The sequence below is a fragment of the Pieris napi genome, chromosome 3 (assembly GCF_905475465.1).
Source record: "Pieris napi chromosome 3, ilPieNapi1.2, whole genome shotgun sequence".
Lineage (NCBI taxonomy): Eukaryota > Metazoa > Arthropoda > Insecta > Lepidoptera > Pieridae > Pieris > Pieris napi.
This window is the reverse complement of record NC_062236.1, coordinates 1,802,569-1,824,915: the sequence shown is the minus strand read 5'-3', so window position 1 is coordinate 1,824,915 and position 22,347 is coordinate 1,802,569. Positions and strand designations below refer to the sequence as shown.

At 34.7% G+C, this 22,347-nt stretch overlaps 2 protein-coding genes across 2 annotated transcripts; both read left to right on the top strand.

Moving 5' to 3' along the window:
* Positions 1-2,451: 2,451 nt before the first annotated feature.
* Positions 2,452-9,273, top strand: LOC125063600 (odorant receptor 13a-like). Its single transcript, XM_047670110.1, has 7 exons — positions 2,452-2,611; positions 4,030-4,283; positions 4,770-4,866; positions 7,019-7,121; positions 7,638-7,745; positions 8,292-8,456; positions 9,183-9,273. Exons 1-7 carry the CDS (start codon positions 2,487-2,489, stop codon positions 9,237-9,239), a joined length of 909 nt encoding a protein of 302 aa, XP_047526066.1. The 5' UTR covers positions 2,452-2,486; the 3' UTR covers positions 9,240-9,273.
* Positions 9,274-12,674: 3,401 nt separating this feature from the next.
* LOC125063599 (odorant receptor 13a-like) lies at positions 12,675-20,408 on the top strand. Its single transcript, XM_047670109.1, has 9 exons — positions 12,675-12,792; positions 13,904-14,091; positions 15,291-15,454; positions 16,476-16,729; positions 17,521-17,617; positions 18,214-18,316; positions 19,110-19,217; positions 19,922-20,086; positions 20,296-20,408. Exons 1-9 carry the CDS (start codon positions 12,675-12,677, stop codon positions 20,350-20,352), a joined length of 1,254 nt encoding a protein of 417 aa, XP_047526065.1. The 3' UTR covers positions 20,353-20,408.
* Positions 20,409-22,347: the final 1,939 nt, after the last annotated feature.

Here is a 22,347-nt window from a genome sequence, read left to right as displayed (position 1 = left end):
CTGATTTACCAATCACGTCAGCCGCGAACTTCGTTTCGCCTTAATGTTTTTTTTGACTTAGCCCACTTTTAAGTAGCTACATACCAATATATTATGGAACATTTGTTCGGTTTTCTGGAATGAAAACTTTTTAGGGTTTTCTGTAAATTTTTCTCTATATAAACCTCATAAGTCATATGATTTTAATTAACAAATAAAAAATAGGGGTTGATCGTAGAGGGGTGACAGTGAAGGGTTATATGTATTTTTGTATTCTGTATCATAAAAACAAAAAGAAATATCTAAAAAATAAAAATTTAGGGATGGACAACCCTTATCACTTAGGGGTATGAAAAATAGGTAGTAGCCGATTCTCAGACTGAATATGCATATAAAATTTGATAAAAATCGGTCAAGCCGTTTTGGAGGAGTATAGTAACTAACATTGCGACACGATAATTTTATATATAAGATTTATTATTTTATTTATTGGAATCAGTGCTTTCTCATAAAGCTATGTCTACCAAAGTTGTCAAATTATTCGTCAATGAAACACTATGTCCTTGGAGGCTCTTTGATGTATATAATAAGAGATTCTTTACATATGTGTTAGTATATATCCCAGATGTCAGTCTAATTGGGAAAGGGGACGCGTGATGTTTTGGCTCTCTCGAAATAGACTTGGACATTAATTAATTTTTATTACGTTAAAATTTAACAAACCAGAAATATAAACAAACGTGAAATGCGGTTAGGTTAAGTTATTAATTTATTTTTACAGTATTTTGGTAGCGTCACTCGGTTTTCTTTGCCGAGTTTTAATATAAACTGTTCACCAATGATTCGTTTACATTTATTGAAGATTATGCTGATAGAGCAGTATTGGCCTAGTGGCTTCAGCGTACGAATCTCATACCTGAGGTCGTAGGTTCGATCCGCGGCTGTGCACCAATGGACTTTCTTTCTATGTGCGCATTTAACATATACTCGAACGGTGAAGGAAAACACCGTGAGGAAATGTCGGTCTTAGACCCAAAAAGTCGATGGCGAGTGTCAGGCACTGGAGGCTGATCATCAGATTTAAAAATGATCATGAAACAGATTCAGAAATCTGAGGCCAAGACCTAAAGAGGTTGTAGCGCCACTGATTTAATTTTTACGCAATCAAAAGCTTCATCCAGGAATTTCAAGTAAGGATATAGAGTGCCTTAATGCAAATGCAAATAATGGATGTATGGCCTTAGCACCAGAGTACTGTACATTTTGCTTACTCAGGCTTTCTTAGTTTTATAAGCGTGGCGATTTCCTAAATCGTCGGAGTTACGCCTCGAGCCTATAGTCAGACGCAGGCACTCTCTTGACAGTTACATTGCATTCATTCGTTTCATAGTAATTAACATTTCATTATTTCGCTTATGTTCTGTTTTTGTACGCGATTGGTTAGAGCAAAACTAAAATACTCTATTATTTAAAGCTCCCCGATGAACCAGGAACCGAACACTAAGTGTAATTACTATAGATATAAATTGTGGTGTAGCCGCATAAATATTTGTTATATTATTATGTTTTAATTAAACTTATGCGTGCTTGGTACCGTATGTATTTATTTATTTGTTTTACGCAAAATTTAAACAATAAAGCTGTACGAGGTTAATGTATTTGCAACCAAAAAAATTTACTAACCTCTTCCAAATACTCCTGAAAGCTTTCGAAGCGTTGATCACGTAATATGTTACAAAATATTGTTTCAGGTCTATCATTTTCTACTGAGAATAAAAAATACTACCTATACAGTATTGCAGTGAAGGCTGCCTTGATACTTTTATTTATGAGTGAATTGTGGCAGTTTTTGAGTACGCAGTGGACGTTAGACAGAATCACTGATAGCCTCAACCTACTAATGATTCAACTTGGTGCATTCTGCAAATATAGGAAAAAGGTATTAAAAAAATCAGTGGCGCTACTACCTTTTGAGGTCTGGGCCTCAGATTTGTTTTTTTCATGATCATTTGTCAATCTAATAGGCAAGTAGGTGATCAGGTGATGCCTCACACTTTGGGTTTTTGGGTCTAAGGCAAGCCGGTTTCCTCACGATGTTTCCCTTTACGAATGTTAAATGCGTACATAGATAGTATATTGGTACACAGCTGGGGATCGAAACTACGACCTCAGGGATGAGAGTCGCTGAAGCTGACAGCTCTGGATAAAGGTATTACAATATACAATTCAATAAAATATTAGTCCCATACTCTGTGGCGATGAAGATATAATACATTTCACCAAAAACCAGTTTTGAATTCCCCAAAAAGAAGTATTAAAACATCGCGAGAGACCATTTCTATCAATTAACTTTTCATTTTAAATAGATAAAAAATTGTATTTGCCCAGCCAAGTTTGTAATATAAAAATATATTAAGTTTATTCACTCGTTCCAAGATAGCAAAATTTACTCTGTACACACGTTATAGTTAGCCTACGAGAACGTGTTCAGAAGACTAGCTTCGTCAATGAATTCGCCGAACTTTGATCTATCGACGGATGAAAGGAAAAAGTTGCTGCAAGTTTGGCAAAGGAGGAGTGTGGGTTATTTAAAGCTTCTTTTAGCGCTGGGGACATGTACAGTTATAGCGTGGTAAATATAATTTATTTTTAAATAAAACCACAGAATGTTTGGTGTTAGATACACTTATATTTAGTGAAAAGTCATATAAGTTTTTCTCAATATAGTTCACTAACTGCCTTGCAGTTCGACTCGGGTTAATTTGAACATAAATAACTAATAAATCGTTTATTAGTAAGTTGCCATATAAAAATAGGCATGCAAATGTCATATATACATATAATTATCATGATGTCATAATAATAAGTTGCGATATTTATATTTTTTTATAATGTACTAGCGGACCCGACAGACGTTGTCCTGTCTTAACTATGAATATTGATTTCAAATTGGTATAATGAATTAAAAAATATTTCAGAAACAAAGTGTTTATTATTCTAATGCTTTATGTTATACAACATTCTTTGTTTGTTTTTCTGGCTCGCATAATATTATATTATCAATATAATAACTCCGATCGAAGCATTTATTTTGAACGATATTCATTTTTCTTACATCCTCTGACGATATTTGCAGCACGCATTCTGTCAATGTTGTGTTATGTCAAACCCCATAAGGTTACACCAAAAAGTTCGAATTGTATGGTGGTTAAGTATTCTTGAATTTTCTAATTTTCTGCGCAATTTTTTTATTTTATAAGAACCTTCTCCTGACAATTACAAACACAACAAAAAAAAATCAGACAAATCGGTCGAGCCGTTTTCATGTGATGTCGTGACAACGGAAAACGGGTTTCATTTTTATATATATAGATAGTAATTTAATCCATTAAGCAGTAGTATCTAACATTAACATGTTCACCCAAACAAAAAAGTGCTCAGCGCCGCTAAAGAAGTTTTCACTTCAAAAATAAAGCTTTTAAATGTTAATAAATAATGTAGTAGACATGTTTTTGTCAGCGTGGATGGTATACGATATTATAAATTGGTATCGAAATCCAAATCGTACGGAAATGAATGAATTCATTTTATTTGTATAAAGCTTGTATTTATTATAAAAATATAAATTTGATTAAATATAGAGAATATAAGAAATTAAAAAAAAGTAAGATATTAATTATCAGATGAAATAAATAAATTAGGGCCCTAGGCAAGCTGATCAGTCTCCTGTGCCTGACACTCGCCGTCAGCGTTTTGGGACTAAGGCAAGCTGGGGAACACGATATTTTTCTTCACCGTTCCAGCTAATGTTACATAGAAATACATATAAAGAACTCACAGAGATAGAAAGTCCAACAGCGTTAAGCCGGAGATCGAACCTACGACAGGTCGTCAGGGATGAGAGATGCCACTGCTTAAGCCACTACACCAACACTGCTCTGCAGATTCGATAATTATTTTATTTTTTAAAGCTACGTACTGGCATAATTTTATTGAGACTAGCTATCAAAAAAATAAAAATAATCTTAATAATCAGTAATTATCTTTCAGGCACATCTATCCTTTGGTGGACGATTTAGATTACAACCTAATGGTACCAATACGCCTACCTTTCACCTACCAGAGCCAACTAAGGTACCCAATCACCTACTTCCTGGTCATCATAGTATTCTCCTATATGTCGTATTTTGTCATGGTGAACGACCTTATCATACAAGCTCACGTTATGCACCTGCTATGTCAATACACGATTTTGGGTGACTGCTTTAAACATATACTGAGGGATTGCAAATTGGAGTTTCGTGGTAAGTTTTGCTTCAAAACCTAATTTTTGCGAGTGATTGCGTGACGGCACATGTGGTTGGACGATAACAGATGGCGACACCTGTATTGTAAATTGAATTAATAAATTCGATTACTTGATGGTTTCACAAAGTCATATTTTTTCAAGATTTTATCAGAATTAAAGATGCGTCATCGTAATAATTAATTAATCAGTCATATTTTAACATTATGGGTCCATTTACTTTTATGCCTACATACACCTTGAAACGGTAATTTCGTCTTTTAGACTTGTGATTCTTCCTTGCCTTCTAAAAGACCGGCCACTCCCGAAACCATAAGTGGAACAAGTAATAATGATTATTGCATGCTCCAACAAGGTTTACTTCTTCAATTACACAAATTTTAAAGTCTGAGACAGAATTTTCTTTTAAATATAAGACAATTAAATAAGACAAACGTTTTCGACCAGTGATAGCTTAAAAGTCCTCTTTTGTTTAATTTTCTAGACTTAAATGAAACGCAGCTGTATTCGAACAAAAACTTCCAACAAAAGTACAAAAAGCGACTCGGAGATTTGATACGCCAACATAAATATATTCTCAAGTAAGCGCTTTTTGTTTTCTTTTTATTTTCATGTCAACAAAGTACTTATATCACGATATCTGTAGCAAGATTCATTAAAATACTTTTAGACATATTATGTAGATTTTGTATTACTTAATATATAAAATAATTAATATAAAAGAAATCCTCAACGGTAAGCTCCTACGTAAAAAAAACGAGGTGGTGGATTCGTGCTTGCTACCGTGCCTTATATATGACGCACAAACTTGGATTTTCCAAAATAAAACAAAAGCCAAAATACCTTCACGCTAGCGTGCGATAGCAAAAAATATTCTTGGAATTAAACTAAGTGCCAAACAGAAAAGTATACGCACAAAAATGAAAGATAATAGATACTAAGCATCATGCCCTACAACTCGAATGGAGATGGGCAGGACACATAGTTATACAGAACATCCCAAAAGGAAAAATAAACAAAGGTAGACCATTAGAGCGATGAGCCGACGAGATTGAAAGGGTAGCTGGAAAAATTTCGGTGATGAGGGCATAAAATAAAATAGGATAGATTCAGTTTGAGTAGGTCTTCTCCCGGACCGCGTTTAGAGTAATAAAATTGTATTTATATTTATTTTTGTATAAAGTGTGTCAATAATAGCAGTGTTGCCCTAGTGGCTTCAGCGTGCGACACTCATCCCCGAGGTCGTAGGTTCGATCCCCGGCTTTGCACCAATGGACTTTCTGTCTATGTGCGTATATAACATTCGTTCGGTGAAGGAAAACATCGTGAGGAAACCGGCATGCCTTGGACCAAAAAAATCTATTAAGTATAGAAACCTAAGTTTGAATAAAAATATGACGAAAAAGATTACGATAATGAGAATTAAGCTTGAAAAAAATTGTTATGCAATTAGTTTTTAGGTTTGTTATGGAAGAACTCTGACACAAGTATTTTTCACATAAAAGGGTTCCCAAAGCGAGTGTTAAACGAAAAATACTAGTATTCACTAAGGGCATAATTCAAAAAGTACATTAATTAACACAAAAACTATATTACACTCGTTTTTAAACACGTGAAAATAGTAATTCTCACCTGCTTTTGCAAACACAAAGTACTTGTAACACTTGCATTAAATATTCATGAGATTGGGCGACGAACATTGTACAGCTAAATTCACGTGGAAATAGGTTTCACCGCAAATAATTTGCTATTCTCACAACCCACTAAAGCCTCACGTTTTAACAGGGATGGATTTCACTATGACAAACATATTAGTGGACTGTAAGTTAGTAACAAAACTTTGAAATTTAGCTGTTATCGCCTATTAATGAAAATGTCTTAGGTATAAAGTGTAGATTTCTCTTTTGACAAAAGAATAATTGTTCATGCGGAGATTTTTTTTTATATAGAACAGTGGCCAAATGGGCAGGATCCTCATCTGATTTTATGTGATACCGCCGCCCATAGACACTCAATGCCAGAGGGATCGCGAATGCGTTGCCGGCTTTTTAAACGATTTCGTAAGACCGTAAAGTCTCTTGGAATCTATTCCTACATTCTAAATCTCGCTATAACAAGTCCGTATAAAAATACCTTTTTTGTAGCTATGTATAGAATGACTAGACCCGTAAATAGAATTTGTGCCCAGTATAAAGATTTAATATTTTCTCAATGTGACATTTTTAACAAAACCAAAGCCTACAAAAATAACAAAATAATTTATTAAGTAAATAGTCACACATCTCACAAACACGCGCACACACATAAACACATATTGAGACAGCAATATTTATAAGTATTATATTTTACTAGGTTAGGCCGTTTATGGCAATTCTTTGTTGATACATTTAGTTGTGTTTTAAAAAACTGTTGGCTAAATAAATACAAATTACTGCGGGTATATTCGTGGGGCACACGTTATATTGTTCTCAACCTGTAGTGGGATGTGACCCCACTGAATGGTCATATCTTTTGTGGGTATGGTGAGTTTCCACTCCTATATCAGATTGTTTGCAATACCCTCGTAGCAGGTTCCTGGGACCTCAGGAAGAATGCATACGAGGCTTGAGAACCTTTTCGTCTTTAAAGTCTGAAGTTTTTCAGCTAGAGATGCAAAAAAGTAATGCACGCAGAACGTCTAGTTATATATATCTCAAACATAAATGAAATAATATAATTTAACTGTTTTTTCAGCAACACATCAGACCTGCGAGATATATTGAGTCCGCCAATGTTAGCTCAACTGGCTGTCAGCACTACTCTTATTTGTTCAATCGGTTATCAGCTCGTTGCCACCGTAAGTAAGACTTTGATTTTTATTTATTTAATTTCAGTTACGTTATAATATGTTCAATTAATCGATCTAAAGTTATTCAAGTATTTAATGTTTGGCTTGTACGGTAAAATGTAGACTCATTATTAATTTAGAAAATTATGTTTCATCTGTTTGACCAGTAGGCAGGACATACATTTAGTTGTTATTAGTTTTTTAGAGGTTTTGTACATGTATTTATTGAAGTTATACATGTTTTGACGCGTTAGTGAAAAATGATGAGAGTAAATTTACTTAATGAGAGTAATTACACCCTGAAGTATATAGCTATAGTCAACATTTTAGTTTTTTGAAGTTATACTTCTTTAGGCGTATATATATATTTTGGAAATATAATGAGAGAAATTTTTATCTATTGTTAGTGTCGTTTTTTCTACAGACGTAGAATAAGGCGAAAGATAAAATTTTTGAAAAGATTTATAAGAAGTATAACTTCTAAGGCGTACATAAGTACACACACGTTTTTTTTTCAATTTGCAGTCAATAAACGTGAATGTAACAAAATGGCTGATGAGTCTTTTGTATTTGGGATATAATATGTTTGGTCTGTACATACTATGTCGGTGGTGTGAGGAAGTCAAAATTCAGGTAATTTATAGAAATGTAAAAACATTAAATATGGAGCAGTGTTAGCAGCCTAGTCGCTTCAGCGTGCGACTCTCATCCCTGAGGTCGTAGGTTCGATCCCCGGATGTGCACCAATGGACTTCTATGTGCGCGTTTAACATTCGCTCGAATGGTGAAGGAAAATCATCGAGTGGAAACCGGATTGCCTTAAAACAAAAAAGTCGACGGCGTGCGTCAGGCACAGGTGGCTGCCTATTGCTCTTGGCACCTACATGCCTATTAGATTTAAAAATGATCTGAGGCCTAGACCAAAATAGGTTGTAGCGGCTCTGATTTATTTATTTATTTTAAAAACATTAAATAATAGACAAAAAAGCCACCCCAAATACAACTTTGTACCGTAGCCCATTTTGTCAAATAGAAGATCAACCTTTTCTGTCAGACTGAAACCATTCTGTTACACCTATATTTACGAGACAATTTGTCACTAAGACGTGGAGTGGTAGTCCCGGAGTAGTATCAAGAAATAAACTGTCAATCCGGGTACATATTGAAGTGTCTTTCTAGAGTAAGGCCATTGGAGACGCAGTATACTTCTCGGGATGGGAGGAAGGCATCACACAAGTGCCTGGAGTTCGTTCCAGTATAATTTTGATCCTGGCCCGATGCAACAAACCTCTTGTTCTGTCTGCTGGAGGCATGTATGACCTCTCACTTGAGGCTTATGCCACTGTAAGTTGAGTTGAGGTTCACCAGATAGGCTTTAGATGTGTTTTTTACCTTTGTATTATACATTTACTAAACTTTATCCCCGTATGTCATATTATGTCATATTATGTTGCCAGAGTAACTAAAATATTTATATTATAGAATGTAAAGATTTATAATTTTTATTCTTATTTTAACGGCTCAAATTTAAGAGTTTTATGTCCAACTTTAAAGTTGTTCCCTTTAGAGTAGGGACTCTTGGGCCGTGGAATTCACGCACAGGCGCAAAAAAATTTAGTTGGGGCCTGATAGATAGTACCGGTGACCACGGTGAGCTAGTTTTTTCCTCGCACAACGAATAAAATATCTCAGTACAGCCAGGGAATGCTGCCAGCAATAAAGTACTGCCCTGCTACAGAGACCAAACTTTTTTTTTTCTATTCGTCAATTTTTAATTATTATTTTTACTTTTTAGATTAAGAATATTGTAAATATGTATGTTCTTCTTTTACTTATAACATATTCATCTCTAAATATCACTTTCTTTAAGTAATAAGGAACTTTATTGAGATTATTTCACAGCTTACATTATTGATTATTATTATGAGTTGTAATTGTATGCAACATTTCCTCTTTGAAATGTTGACTATACTGCATTATAATATGTTGACTATGTTTTCGATAGGTTTGTTAATTGGAAGGTAAATATAAAATAGTATAACTTGATTTATAAATGTTGTTTTTTTTCAGATGGTTAAAACTTCATACAGTGCGCTGACTGTGCTTCTACGATTTCGACAAAATTAGATCACCTTTCCCAAGTATTAGTTCTATGCACGTACATTTTTGAATTCAGTAGAATTTTATAGAATAAAAATGTGTCATCATTTGTTTTATTTATTTGCCCAGAAGATAATAATAGAATAAATAAGAAATTAAATACCAATTGTGGAAAGGCGTGTCGCAAATTAGGGCTGCCAATAGATCAAATAATCATACTCAGTAAAGAAGCCGTAATTTTTTTTTAAACTGACCAAAGTCCAAAGCTACTAATCTACTAGCGGACGTTGTCCTGCAATGCAAACGAAAAATAATTCGGTGGCTCAGACTGGGAATCGAATCCAGATCGTTTGGTTACGCGCTAAGAGCTAAGCTATCCGAGACTCGTACCTGAAAAACCAGCTGTTTAGTTGCAGTGTAGATAAGTAACCAAGATTTCTACGTCATCTGCCGAGCTGATTTGTGATTCTAAACCATCCAGGGCTCCACCCTACAAAAAGTCATTCAAATCAGTCCAGCCGTTATAGAGGAGTTAAGTGACGTACACACGTACAGTAGAATTACATATACAAAGATTGGAGAAAACATACTTTTATCAAATATACTAAATAGTATCGAAACTCACAGTTCGATCTTGCAGGAGATAGGGCATATATAATAGAGAAAGAGATATATTTCCAAACACGAACGCAGGGTCATCAATTATACTAATTTTAAACTAGGTAATGTTGAAGCGCCAACTACCCAGAATAGATTTAAAATACTGCTTGCTTGGCGATGCCCAGTTGACCATGCTAATAAATGAATATTTTCATCCAATTCAAGAAAACCTATCGTATTTCTGTCAGTCAATTTAAAATTAGCACTGAACTTTCCCAGCTGCTTGGACATTAGGGTGAATATTAATCAACAATTCTACAGTGTATAATTATTGTGAAATTAAGCGATTCCAATATAATCGTTTAAATGGTCATCAGTGATCATGAACGAATAATTAATGCGTTGATTATTTCCATTGTACTATGATGAAATAAAATTGAGAAGTCGAAATTCTGCTACGTGTAGTCTCGGACTAGGGCGACTAAATCTTGTCGCATTTTTAATATAATAAAAGGCAAACGGTCAGGCACACCTGATGTCATGTTATACCGCCGCCCATGGACACTCTGGCAGAAGGCTCGCAAGTGCGTTGCCGAATTTAAGCCCAAGAAGGCACAAATTTGCACGTTTTCCCCAAATTTGAAGACACTCATTAGGCAACAGCCAGCATCGGAATACTTGGCGTTGATATATCGAACGACGTTCAGTTTAGCGGTCGCTTGGAGGCAAAACGGTACCTCACGGGCGTACATCGCTTGCAACTGTATAAAGCGCAAATTCGGCACCACATGAAGTACTGTTCTCAAGGGGCAGATTCTTTGCGTTGCGTAAAGATCACTCTACATCTTCTACCGCATTCTTCACTCTAACCCATTTAACACGTAGAATGTTCAGAGGAGTTGTCCGGATTAATACCAGCAGCTGAGTTTCATCGGACGTCGGGGTAGAATACGAAAGCTCATCCGTATCTATCATTTCGTATTTTTGTATCGTTGGTTCTGGTATTTTTATGACGTCTCTATAGTAGTTTATAATATTTTAAATTCAAATTACTTGTAAGTCAAGTTTATAATTGAGTTTAGCTCCAGCCTCGGAATTGCACCAACTTTTATTTATATCTGCGTAATCAACACCCGCTTGTATAGCAATGGAAAACATGAAACGGACATATGTTAGTTAGGAAAAAATTAAGGCAGAAATGGAATTACATAATCTTTAGACGGCAGCGGCTTTTCAACTTGAGCAATAGTTTCAGGAGTCAACACTCTTTTTTTGACTCTGTTTTCAAAATTTGAAAAAACAGGCAACTCTTTTCAAAAAGATGCTATCCGATGAAACAGAGCGTGTATCGAAATTTCTGTTTTGAAATGTTGAACCAAAGAAGTACCATCTTGTACACACGCACCACTCAAAAGACTTGACCTTGAAGAAATTTCGAATACTTTTGAGTCGATGATGGTACTACATCGTGTTGAGATTATGTTTCGCTTTCGTTTTAGAAGCCTTGCTGTGTTAATTATTTGCTTTTCTTTATTCCTACATAATTATGTATTTACATTGTACATTTACGGCTGCTTGGCGAACCCATGCGACTTCTTCAATATAAGGAGTCCCCTCGTAAATTGTGTGCTGTGATATTGCGATTGTGAGGATGTTCTAGTCTAGTTAACGCTGTATGCTGTATCGCTATCGCTGCGTCTTTTAAAGTTCTTATGTTATTTTCACACACAGGGGGAATTAAGAGATCTGGAGGACTCAGGACAATAAAGGAGTGGAGGTCCAAAATTATTTTTCAAATAAAATGAAAAAAGATATTTCGTCGAGTTTTTCAATCAATAATTTATTGTGAAATCCAGTAGATTCTTTTAGAATTTAACAAACAAATAAAAATATGTTAAAAGAAAAATGGTTTACTAGTGTTTATTAGTCTAAATTTAAAACATTATTTTGTTGGGGCCCCTCTTTTGTGGAGGTCCCAGGGCTGGAGCCCCGGTTGCCCTGACCTAAATCCTGCCCTGTTCACATATCGTTTCTATAACATATTTTTCATGTAACATGAGATGTTTGAGATCAAAAATAAAATGAAAAGTCGAAATAGTCTGTTATATGAATGAGCCAATGTTGAATTATTAGAATAGTTCCAGTAAATCTCCCTAGAGTAAGTTATAATGGAGAGGTGTGTGGGTGGATGTGTGTGGGGAATTGTATGAGTTTTAGACACGTTCACCGGTCAAAGGATTATAAAACTTTGCTAATCCGCTTTTATGCAACGTAAGTGTGTGATTCGTTTTTGTAGGTATATAATTTTTATTAGCATATATTACATGTATTAGACATTAAATTTATTAAATTCAAAGTAAATTACTTAACTATAAAGCTTTTTAAAAATTTGACAAATATTTAAATGTCCTAATCCTCGGGATTGATTTGCTCCAGTTCAAACAATTCCTATGACTCAAAACTTAGCGGTTAAAAAGAGTGTTTCTTGCCAGTTCTTCTTGCGCGCTCTACGCCTTGGACTTACGAACTGGTAGTAAATGTAAATTTAGAATTCATTAACCTCTTTACTGACGTACTTGTGTACTTATTTACCTATATGAATAAAATAATTTTGAGTTTGAAACAAAAGGATATAGTTATAATATTTAACCATGCATGATTAAGCCACTATGCAGATATTAAATAAACGATTTTACTACTTTTCTCGATACCTCAACCTACAAAAAGCGCAGTTCTACCAAGTTTATGGTGATAATTAAAATTCGAATACAATGGAAATACACACAAAGGTAAATTGAATTACCTTTTACGTTAAGTATCTATATAAATACTAAGACATCAGAAATCCTACCAAAATTCACAATGAAGCGCTTCGAAAATCTGTGGCAAAAGCTCACTCATACAAAAGCTCTAGAGTTATCTAGTGGACGATTTGAAACGTTGTACTTTGAGTCTGCCTATCGTGTTACTTATTTAGCAGGTATTTATAAAGTTAATATTACAGTAGAAAAAGGATTTAATTTTTTTTACAAAAGTACTTCTTATTTATATACTTTTCGTAATAGCAAAACGTAGAGCAGTTGGTGACATCTTTTATTGTAAAGAAAATAGCATAGGTTGGCTGGCTATTCATGGCTGCCATATATACATTTAGTAGTCATATTATTATATTTTATTAGTATGTGGCCACCAAATACATAATACATTTCACCAGAGTCCAAATTGAAGTTGGCGAAAGACGTGCTGTAAATTTAAAAAACAGATTTTCTCACGATATTTTCGAACGATAAAATAACGAACCATCCGGTACCGAACGCCTGATCTCAGGGTTAGTCGTACTTGAATAAAACGTTGCTACATACGCATATACAAATATTTAAACTAATATAATTTAGTTAATCAATGAAGTCTAGAGGTAGGCTGCTAAAACTTTAAATTGGACGGATCAAAATATTAGGAATTCCTGTTCTCCAAAAGTCTCATTCATACATTCTTTAACTTTATCAATATCACTTTTCGTTATTTTAACCAATAGTAATGATGCACATATTGCAAATGATAGACCAAAGACCACTCCCGGTACTGCTGCACAATCTCCACAGAGTTGTTTTATAACTCCTTGTACTAACGTAGCTTGAGAAATTATTGTTACTAATTTATGTATAACGGACTGTACTGTCTATGGAATGAAAATATATAGTTAATTATTGTTTATATAAATAAGTATTTCTGTTTCATAGATAAATCATCGACAACCGTCTTAAAATAAAACGGCGCTAGAACAGTTTTAGGTCTGGGTCTCACATTTCTGTATCTGTTTCATGATCATTTGTCAATCTAATAGGCAAGTAGGTGATCAGCCCCTGACACTCGTCGACTCGGTAATTCGGTTTCCTCACGATGTTTTCCTTCACCGTTCGAGCGAGTTTTATATTAGCTGGGGAACGAAGCTATGACCTCTAGGATGCAATTCGCTCGCTGAAGCCACTAGGCTAACACTGCGCACCCATAGATGTCTTACCTGAATCATTGTTTGATTCGCCGGATATCGAACCTTCGTTACGTTTTATAAAAATATAATCACGTTTCAGGTTTATCATTTTTTCATGAAAAACCATTGTACTCCATATACAGTATAACAGTAAAACTATTTTTATTTCTGCTATGGGTAAGTGAATTATGGCATTTCCTGACATCGCAATGGACTATAGACACTATTATTGATAGTGTCAACATCACTATTATTCAACTCAGCGCTTTCTATAAGTATACTAAAAAGGTAATTACTATTTAGTGTATGATAAAAAGGGTGAATTTTGAACTTAATTCGAAAAATAAAAAGGTTGAAATCAACGAACATTTTTTTCTTACAAAGTTTCAAGCTAAACAAAGACTTGCCTGATTACAAGTAGTACAAAGATGCATTTAATCTGATACTCCAACTTTCTTTATACGCAAGTTTTACTTTATGTTGCCGCTAATAAGACCTGTATTACTATTGACCAAACGGAGGTAATCTTATTGTTGTTTATCAAAAACTCTTTTAATCACAGCGTAAAGACAATTTGATAGAGCAACTTCTTCGTCACTGTCGTTCTCTCTCTGAAATAGCTAGTTTAAGTTCTATAAGGTAAAAGGTGAATTCATTATCAGAAGTTCATGCAAGTATCACCCTTGTAAACTTAATATTCAATATTCCACCGTCGAGGTTTTGAAAGGCAAGTTTTGACAGGCAACACCACCTGTAATGTTATTTGCAAATGACATTATTCTAAGAGTACAAATCCATTTAAGATATGCAACGCGGTTATTATTCCGCCATTCATTCTAGACTGTAGAAATACTTAAATATTTACTTGACTTGACTTAATGTACTATAGCACCTAGAGGGGATGACACAGGGCGTTTGGTCTAAATCGTCGTATTTCACTTTGTTCCAAGTCTTTCCGGATCTCTTTGGCGCATCTGCAACTGTAAGACACCAAGTTTGCTTGGGCCATGCTTCCGCTTTCCTTGCGGGTTTCAATCAAGCTTGCTTGGGGATATTTTTTGAATCTCTTCGGAGTGTATGACCTTTCCATTTCCACTGGCTAATCGGGGTTTCTTGGCAGCGCTCCCAAAGTTTTAATACCCAATATTGTGTATTAGAGACAATATTGGGTATTACAACGGAAACAAGTTTGAAGGGAATATTGCTCAATGTTAGGTTGAGGTGCCTCTTTTTGGGATTTGCTGTGAGGGTCATGCAGGGGGTTGTCAAAAGAAATATGTAGTAGTAGAAATAGTAATATAGTAATAGAAAGTAAATATTCGGGTAACCAATACCATTTATGAAAGTTTTTTAACACCGACGACTACATAGTCGGGGATATATCGGGAAAGCGAAAAAAAAAATTGTGTATTACAACTACTACTACATACTATTAATGCATCTCTTCATAATCTGCTAATTATGTTATCATGTTTTTTTTTATTCAGTTGGCTAACGAGAGCGTGTTTAGACGGCTAGCTTCGTCCATGAATTCTGAACACTTCGATTTATCAACTGAAGAAAGAAAGAAAATATTCGAAATGTGGCAAAGGAGAAATGAGGGTCACGTAAAACTTATTTTAGGTCTCGGTACATGTACTATCATTGCTTGGTGAGTAACTGTTACAAAATAAACTCTTTAATGAAATTGTGATCCGAATTTGGAATACCTCTTCGTATACTTGGATTTTGGAATTAGATAATATTTGAGTGTGCGGTTCATTTAGCACATGTGCTAAATTTATCGATAAATAAAAGTCATATCAAGATCAGATATAGAGTATCAGATATAAACCAACTTAGGAGCAGTGTAGAAATCGATTTTGTAGTTTTTGATATACTGCCCGCACGTCTTAGACATATATATGTTTTTACTTGAAAACAATCACTTTTATCCTTTTTATTTTAAAATCCAAAATGTTCTATCAAACATTTTTCGAATTAAAATGTAAATAAAAGGCCAAACTAGCGTCTTTTCCACAGACTAACAATCAAATTAAATGAAACATCAGTTAACACATAATAGATAATTAATAATATAAAGGTTCTAATCTAAGAAATATAATTGTTTCTTTACATATATAATATAGTGAACAGTGAAAATTCCTTTAGCGGCAGTTTCGGCCTAGTGGCTTCAGCTTGCGACTCTCATGCCTAAGGTCGTAGGTTCGATCCCCGCCTGTCAAATGACTTTCTATCTATGTGCGCATTTAACACTAGTTCGTAAGGTGAAGATATACAACGCGAGGACTAGAATGTCGACGGCGTGTGTCAGGCCCAGAAACCTGATCACCTGCTTGCCTATTACTATTAGAAACAACAAATGAGCATGAAACCGATACAGAAATCTAAGTCCCCAAGCTTTATAAAAAAAAAATTTATTGAACGGGGGCAAATGGCCTAACTTGCTGTTAAGTGATACCGCCGCCCATGGACACTCTCAATGCCAGAGGGCTCGCGAGTGCGTTGCCGGCCTTTTAAGAATTGGTACGCTCTTTTCTTGAAGGACCCTAAGTCGAATTTAATTTCCAGTTCAGCATTTTTTTACCTTTATGCACATCAGTGATAAAATAAAACGTAAAGTCGTGGTCAAATTTAATCCCGTTATAAAACCTTTGTGCAACCTTTTTCAGGTACATCTACCCCCTTGTTGACGACTTGGATTACAACCTGAGCGTACCCATCCGTCTACCCTTCAACTATGAAACCCCAATCCTCTATCCCATAACCTACATCGTGGTTATAACTGTATTCTCGTACATTTCCTATTTTGTGATGGTAAATGATCTCATAATACAAGCGCACTTGATGCATTTGCTATGCCAATACTCGATATTAAGTGATTGCTTCAGACATATCCTAAGGGATTGCAAACAGGACTTTAAAGGTTTGTTTTTGATATTTGTCTGGCAAGTAGGCGATCATTTATAGTTAAACAGAATGTGCGGCGAGGTTCACTGTGGCTTTGTTTATTTAAGTAATCTTACAGCTACACATTATAGTATAAAAGAAAATACTTAGACAATATACAAAGCCAACACATTCACAAGATCAACAAGATATATGAAATATAAAACATACGTTTATTATATAATACTAGCTGATCCGGCAAACTGATCGTTTTGCCATGTATTTCATTTATAATAAAAAACAGGGGTTGATCGTAGAGGGGTGAAATTTAGGGGTTGAATGTAATTTTTAATGCTGTATCATAAAAAAAAATTATAAAATTTTTATCTAAAATAAAAAAAAAATTTAAGGGTGGCCTACCCTTAACATTTAGGGGGACCAAAAATAGATGTTGTCCGATTCTCAGACATACCCAATATGCATACAACATTTCATGAGAAACGGTCGAGCCGTTTCGGAGGAGTTTAACCACTAACCGCGTCACGAGAATTTTATATATTAGATTTCCTTAGTATGGTGACGCTTCTGTTGCTTCAGCTATCATATCCTAATATTATTAGTTGTGTATCAAAAAAAAAGACAAATCATTTATTTCAATTTGGCCTATTAAAAATGCACTTTTGAAAGTCAAAATTACAAGTTAAAAATATTAAAAAAATGACTAGATATAGAGCAGAAATAGAGCAAGAAACTCCATGTAAAAGCACCTTATATTTCTTCTTTTGTATTATTTTTTGTGATTGGAAATAATTGATGCAAGGTTTACAGGTATGGATGAGACCCAGCTGTATTTAAACTTGAAATTTAGACAAAAGTACAAAAACCGATTGGGCAGTTTGACACAGCAGCATAAGTTTATTCTCAAGTAAGTATTTTTAACAACCATTCATACTTTAATCATTACAAAATCTTTGTAAATAGTTGGCTATTATAATTAATTAACTGCGTCTCATTATAGACAAGACAGCACCGTTAGTACAAATTTAACTATTACAATCCCGAAATTTCTAATAACAAAAACACGATCAAACATTTGTAATATTTTACAAAATTTTAAATTGTGCTTCGATATCCAAATGCCAAATCAAATTTTCTACAAAACATTACTTCCTACAAATCTATGTCAATTTTCAATAAGGGTACAGAATGCCATTTAAAGTTCGTATGTACTTAGAATCATATATGGTAGAACATGTAAAAACCAAAAGGTAGTCCTCGCGGTGGCCTTAGCCGTGATCCGAGTCTTGCAGGAGACGCCCGAGCTGAGCTATCAAAGCCCATCGAAAGGCGAACAGTCCGTCAGAGATCCATTAAAAAAAATTAGTTTCGGATTATAGAGACATTCGAGTTTCTATGTACCTACAACGGTTAAACTATCTCTGTTTGTAAATTAGTAATAAAAATTTATTCAATTGAATACTATGATTTAAATAATATTTGTATAAGTAATATATATTTCAGTAACACATCAGACCTGCGAGATATATTGAGTGCGCCAATGTTAGCTCAACTGGCTGTCAGCACTACTCTTATTTGTTCAATCGGTTATCAGCTCGTGGCTACGGTAAATATGCTTTAATTAATAACCTTTACTAAGCAAATTTCTATGAGTAGGTATAACACAAATGAAGGCGACGTGACAAGTACATGATTATGGGATTCAAAACATATAGGAAACGAAATAGCGGATTTCTACGCAGTAAATGGAACCTGCTACCCATTGAAGTATGTTCGAAACAATTCGACTTAGGGTCCTTCAAGATAAGCGTACCAATTCCTAGAAGGATGACAACGCACTTGCGAGCCTTCTAACAGTGTGAATGTCCATGGGCGGAATTACATAACATCAGATGAGCCTCCTGTACTAATAAAACTGAAATTATTAAGCTAAATTAACATTTAATATCCCGTACGATAATGTGTGCATATATTATTAAAATATGGTTCAATATATCGGGTTTCATAGCGGAGAATGCATATACAAAGAATTACAAAAATAAGTATTTTTTATAATAATTTATTATTTTATAATGATTCATCAAACATAATAAATATTCTTTAGTCCATCTCGGATAATCTCTATTGAGACTGGCCGTGTACGCCATGATATATGTCCATTGTCCATGTCAAAGTATCGCGAGAGCAGGTACAGGACTGATAAATGTATATGAATGCATACACTTTGTTCTTACGAAAATGTCATATTAAATTTCTACTCCACTTGAGTCGAACATACTAACCACTAGACCAATGACGAATTAATAATACCAACACAAAAAAAACAATTCGATGAATGCGTAACCACAGATGAAATCATGTCGTTTAATATTAATTGTATTTGCTCGATAAATTTGCAGTCGATGAATGTAAACGTAACGAAGTGGCTGATGAGTTTACTGTATCTGGGATATAATATGTTTGGTCTGTACATACTCTGTCGCTGGTGTGAGGAAGTCAAAATTCAGGTAAAATCAATACATAATACTTCAACTTGGATTTTGTATATAACGTTTGTTTCTTTGGTCATTTGTCTTTTGTGGACAAGTAGGTAATCAGCCTGAAATAAGTAGTCGATTCTGGAGTCTAAGGAGACCTAGCGTCAACTATCACTCTGTCTCTATCTCTTCTGAATTTCACGAGTTATTTTCTCACTATATTTTTTAATCAGTTTAATGAGCCTTTAATGAGCTGCATTTACAAGTGACTTTTTTATTGTCTATTGAAAGAACTGGCACTTGAATTACGATAATTTCAAAATTTTGAGCGCACAATACCTCCAGAATACGGACAACCTGTGTTACCACCTCTGGATGCTGAGCGGTTATAAAATATCTTCTGTCTTTAGACCTTTTATGTCTATACTCTGATTTTTAATTCCGTAGAATTCTGACATCTATCATTTTTTGACATGACAGAGTTGGCAAACCTTTTTGGCCGGGCACATTTCTCAACTTCAATACGAGACTTTTTTAGTAGAAACACTTATGAAATGTCAGAATTCTACGGAATGATAAAAGAGAATATAGACAGTTTTTAAACATATCTTAAGACTTTAATTATATTGTTCCTATGTATGTGTGAACCCACCAGCTGTGTAGCTTCTCCTTGATAGCTTGTTGAAATTACAAAATAATTCTCATAACTTTTTGTTAATACCAATAAATTCTAGAGTACCGCAGTTGGGGAGGCTGTATACTTCTCTGGGTGGGAGCGTGGTATAACGCAGGTGCCAGGCGTTCGTTCCAGTATCCTTTTAATCCTGGCCCGCTGCAACAAACCGCTTGTGTTATCTGCTGGTGGCATGTATGACCTTTCACTCCAGGCGTATGCTACTGTAAGTAATTCTAATAACATTTATGTATCAAACATATGTATCTGGAGGATATTAATCCAAAAAAAGAAGGAAAGTATTCTGTATACTGAATGGGGCTTTGACTCCAGCTTTACAATAAGCCATCAACATATCAGTCAACTGCTGGGTTGGGTGAGTTTTCAAGTGGCCAGAAGATTTAAATAGAACATAAATACATACTTTTTTTTCAGATGGTCAAAACATCATACAGCGCACTTACTGTATTACTAAGATTCCGGCAATCTTAAATTCTTATCTTATATCACATTATCAAACTAGAATACAAAATAAATATTACGTAGTACTTAAATCTTATTTCTTCCTGTTCCATACAAGAAGTCACAATAATACGGCGCAAAAGATATATTAAATTATCTCTTGTATTAATAATACATACACAAGAAATCGTGGGAAATATTATTCCCCATCACACCCGAAACGTATGGGGCCGTTCAAGTTTTACGTAAGCACTTTAGGAGGGGAGGGGATTTTTGATTTTCTTATTTGGTGTTTACGTCAACAGTAATTATTTCCTTTTTTTACACATTGTCTATGCTTGAAAACGAAATGCATTTTCGAGGATTTCTTCAAAAAATGAATACGTTTATCAATTTTTTTTTTTCTACTATTATTTTTTAAAGCTGCTTGCTTACTTTTGCTGACAAGAGGAGGGGGGGGGGGGATAAATTGTAGTAAATCTGCTTGACTTCTTCTAGTATTGACTTCCGAGCGCTCTCCACAGTTCTATGGTTTATACTATTAAAGTAACCGTTCTGTAGCGTTGGCTAATGACTTCATAGTGGTGTGGTCCAATATCCTTTCAGTCAATTTGCTCGTTTTACGCTCACTCGTACGTTGAAGGAAAGCATTGTGAGAAATCCGGAATGAGCTAGGCCCAACGATGGCGTGTAATTAAAAAAAAAATCAAGAAACTAATACAGAAAAAGGGCTGTAGAAGACAATGGAACCATTTATAACTGGTGGATGTAGAAAAGATAGAAGAGACACAAAAATCCAAAGAATCTTAAGATTTATCTTAACACAGTAATCCCGCAATAAATTTTTCGTGATTTCCTTGAACTTTAAAACAAATTAGTCATTGTTAACAAAGAGAATCATTTGCCAACCGGATCCACGGATGCGAAATTTGTCACCTGTTTGTATCTTATCATTATTTAAATGTGGACGTACAAAGATATATATTTTTATCTATTTTATTTATGAGGCAACATCACACATGTTAAAAGAAAAAAACTTTATTATCTATATATATAAAAGAAAGTCGTGTTTGTTACAACACTTATAACTCGAGAACGGCTGGACCGATTGCCATGGTTTTTGATTTGTTGGATTTGTTTCCGTCCCGAATAGCAGAATACATCATTAAAAACAATGAAAACTCGATATGTGTAATGAATACTTAGGCTATGTTCAGATGGCAAAAACTTGACGCGCGTTTTCAAATCGCGCGACTAGACATTGTGGTATTTTCATACAACTGTTCACATGAGCGCGCGTTAACGCGCGTCAACGCGGCGCTCAGAGAAAAAGTCTCTAGACGCAGGTGATCGCGCGTTGACGCGCGCTTTGATATTAATGTAATGTCCGTTTACTGTTCAGATGAGCGCGCGCTTTCATCGCTATCGCATGTAATTTTGTTAATTTTCGTAATTATATTTTGTTCTCGCATTTAAAATGAGTGAAATTGAAGAAGATATTGACATCGACTTACTAATCGATGAAGTAGAAAAAAGGTCAGCAAGTTGGAATATAGCAAATTTGTATAAAAAATATAATATAATTTGTATTTTTTTTAAAAATTGGATGAACCCAATGTGTACGTTTTCTTTTTCTATATTTTTCTTTATAATATAACCACAAAATAATAGCCTCTTCCACGTCCATTTTCTACGTTCTACCGAACTAGACTGACGAGTACTCTCGCAACGCGCGTTAGCGCTCATCATCTGAACGCTCTTCAAATTTGATCGCGCGTTGACGCGCGTTAACGCGCGTTACATGTGAACATAGCCTTAATCATTTCAATAGATGCCGATTTGTTTATTACATGTCAAACATTTGTTGTCCAATCCTGTCAAATAGTGTAACAACTATTTTTTTTGGAGCTTATGGCCTGGTTGCTGAGACCTTTAAGCCACAACTTTATTTTTTTCTGAAGACATCATGTGTGCGTTCAGAAATTTATTTTTTGTAAAATGTCTACAAAGTTCAGGTACTGTTAT

Coding starts and splice junctions, on each gene's coding strand:
- LOC125063600 (XM_047670110.1), top strand. CDS start 2,487: ATGAATTCGCCGAACTTTGATCTATCGACGGATGAAAGGAAAAAGTTG. Junction 2,612..4,029: donor ACATGTACAGTTATAGCGTG/GTAAATATAATT, acceptor ATTATCTTTCAG/GCACATCTATCCTTTGGTGG. Junction 4,867..7,018: donor CAACATAAATATATTCTCAA/GTAAGCGCTTTT, acceptor CTGTTTTTTCAG/CAACACATCAGACCTGCGAG.
- LOC125063599 (XM_047670109.1), top strand. CDS start 12,675: ATGAAGCGCTTCGAAAATCTGTGGCAAAAGCTCACTCATACAAAAGCT. Junction 17,618..18,213: donor CAGCATAAGTTTATTCTCAA/GTAAGTATTTTT, acceptor TATATATTTCAG/TAACACATCAGACCTGCGAG. Junction 18,317..19,109: donor GTTATCAGCTCGTGGCTACG/GTAAATATGCTT, acceptor ATAAATTTGCAG/TCGATGAATGTAAACGTAAC.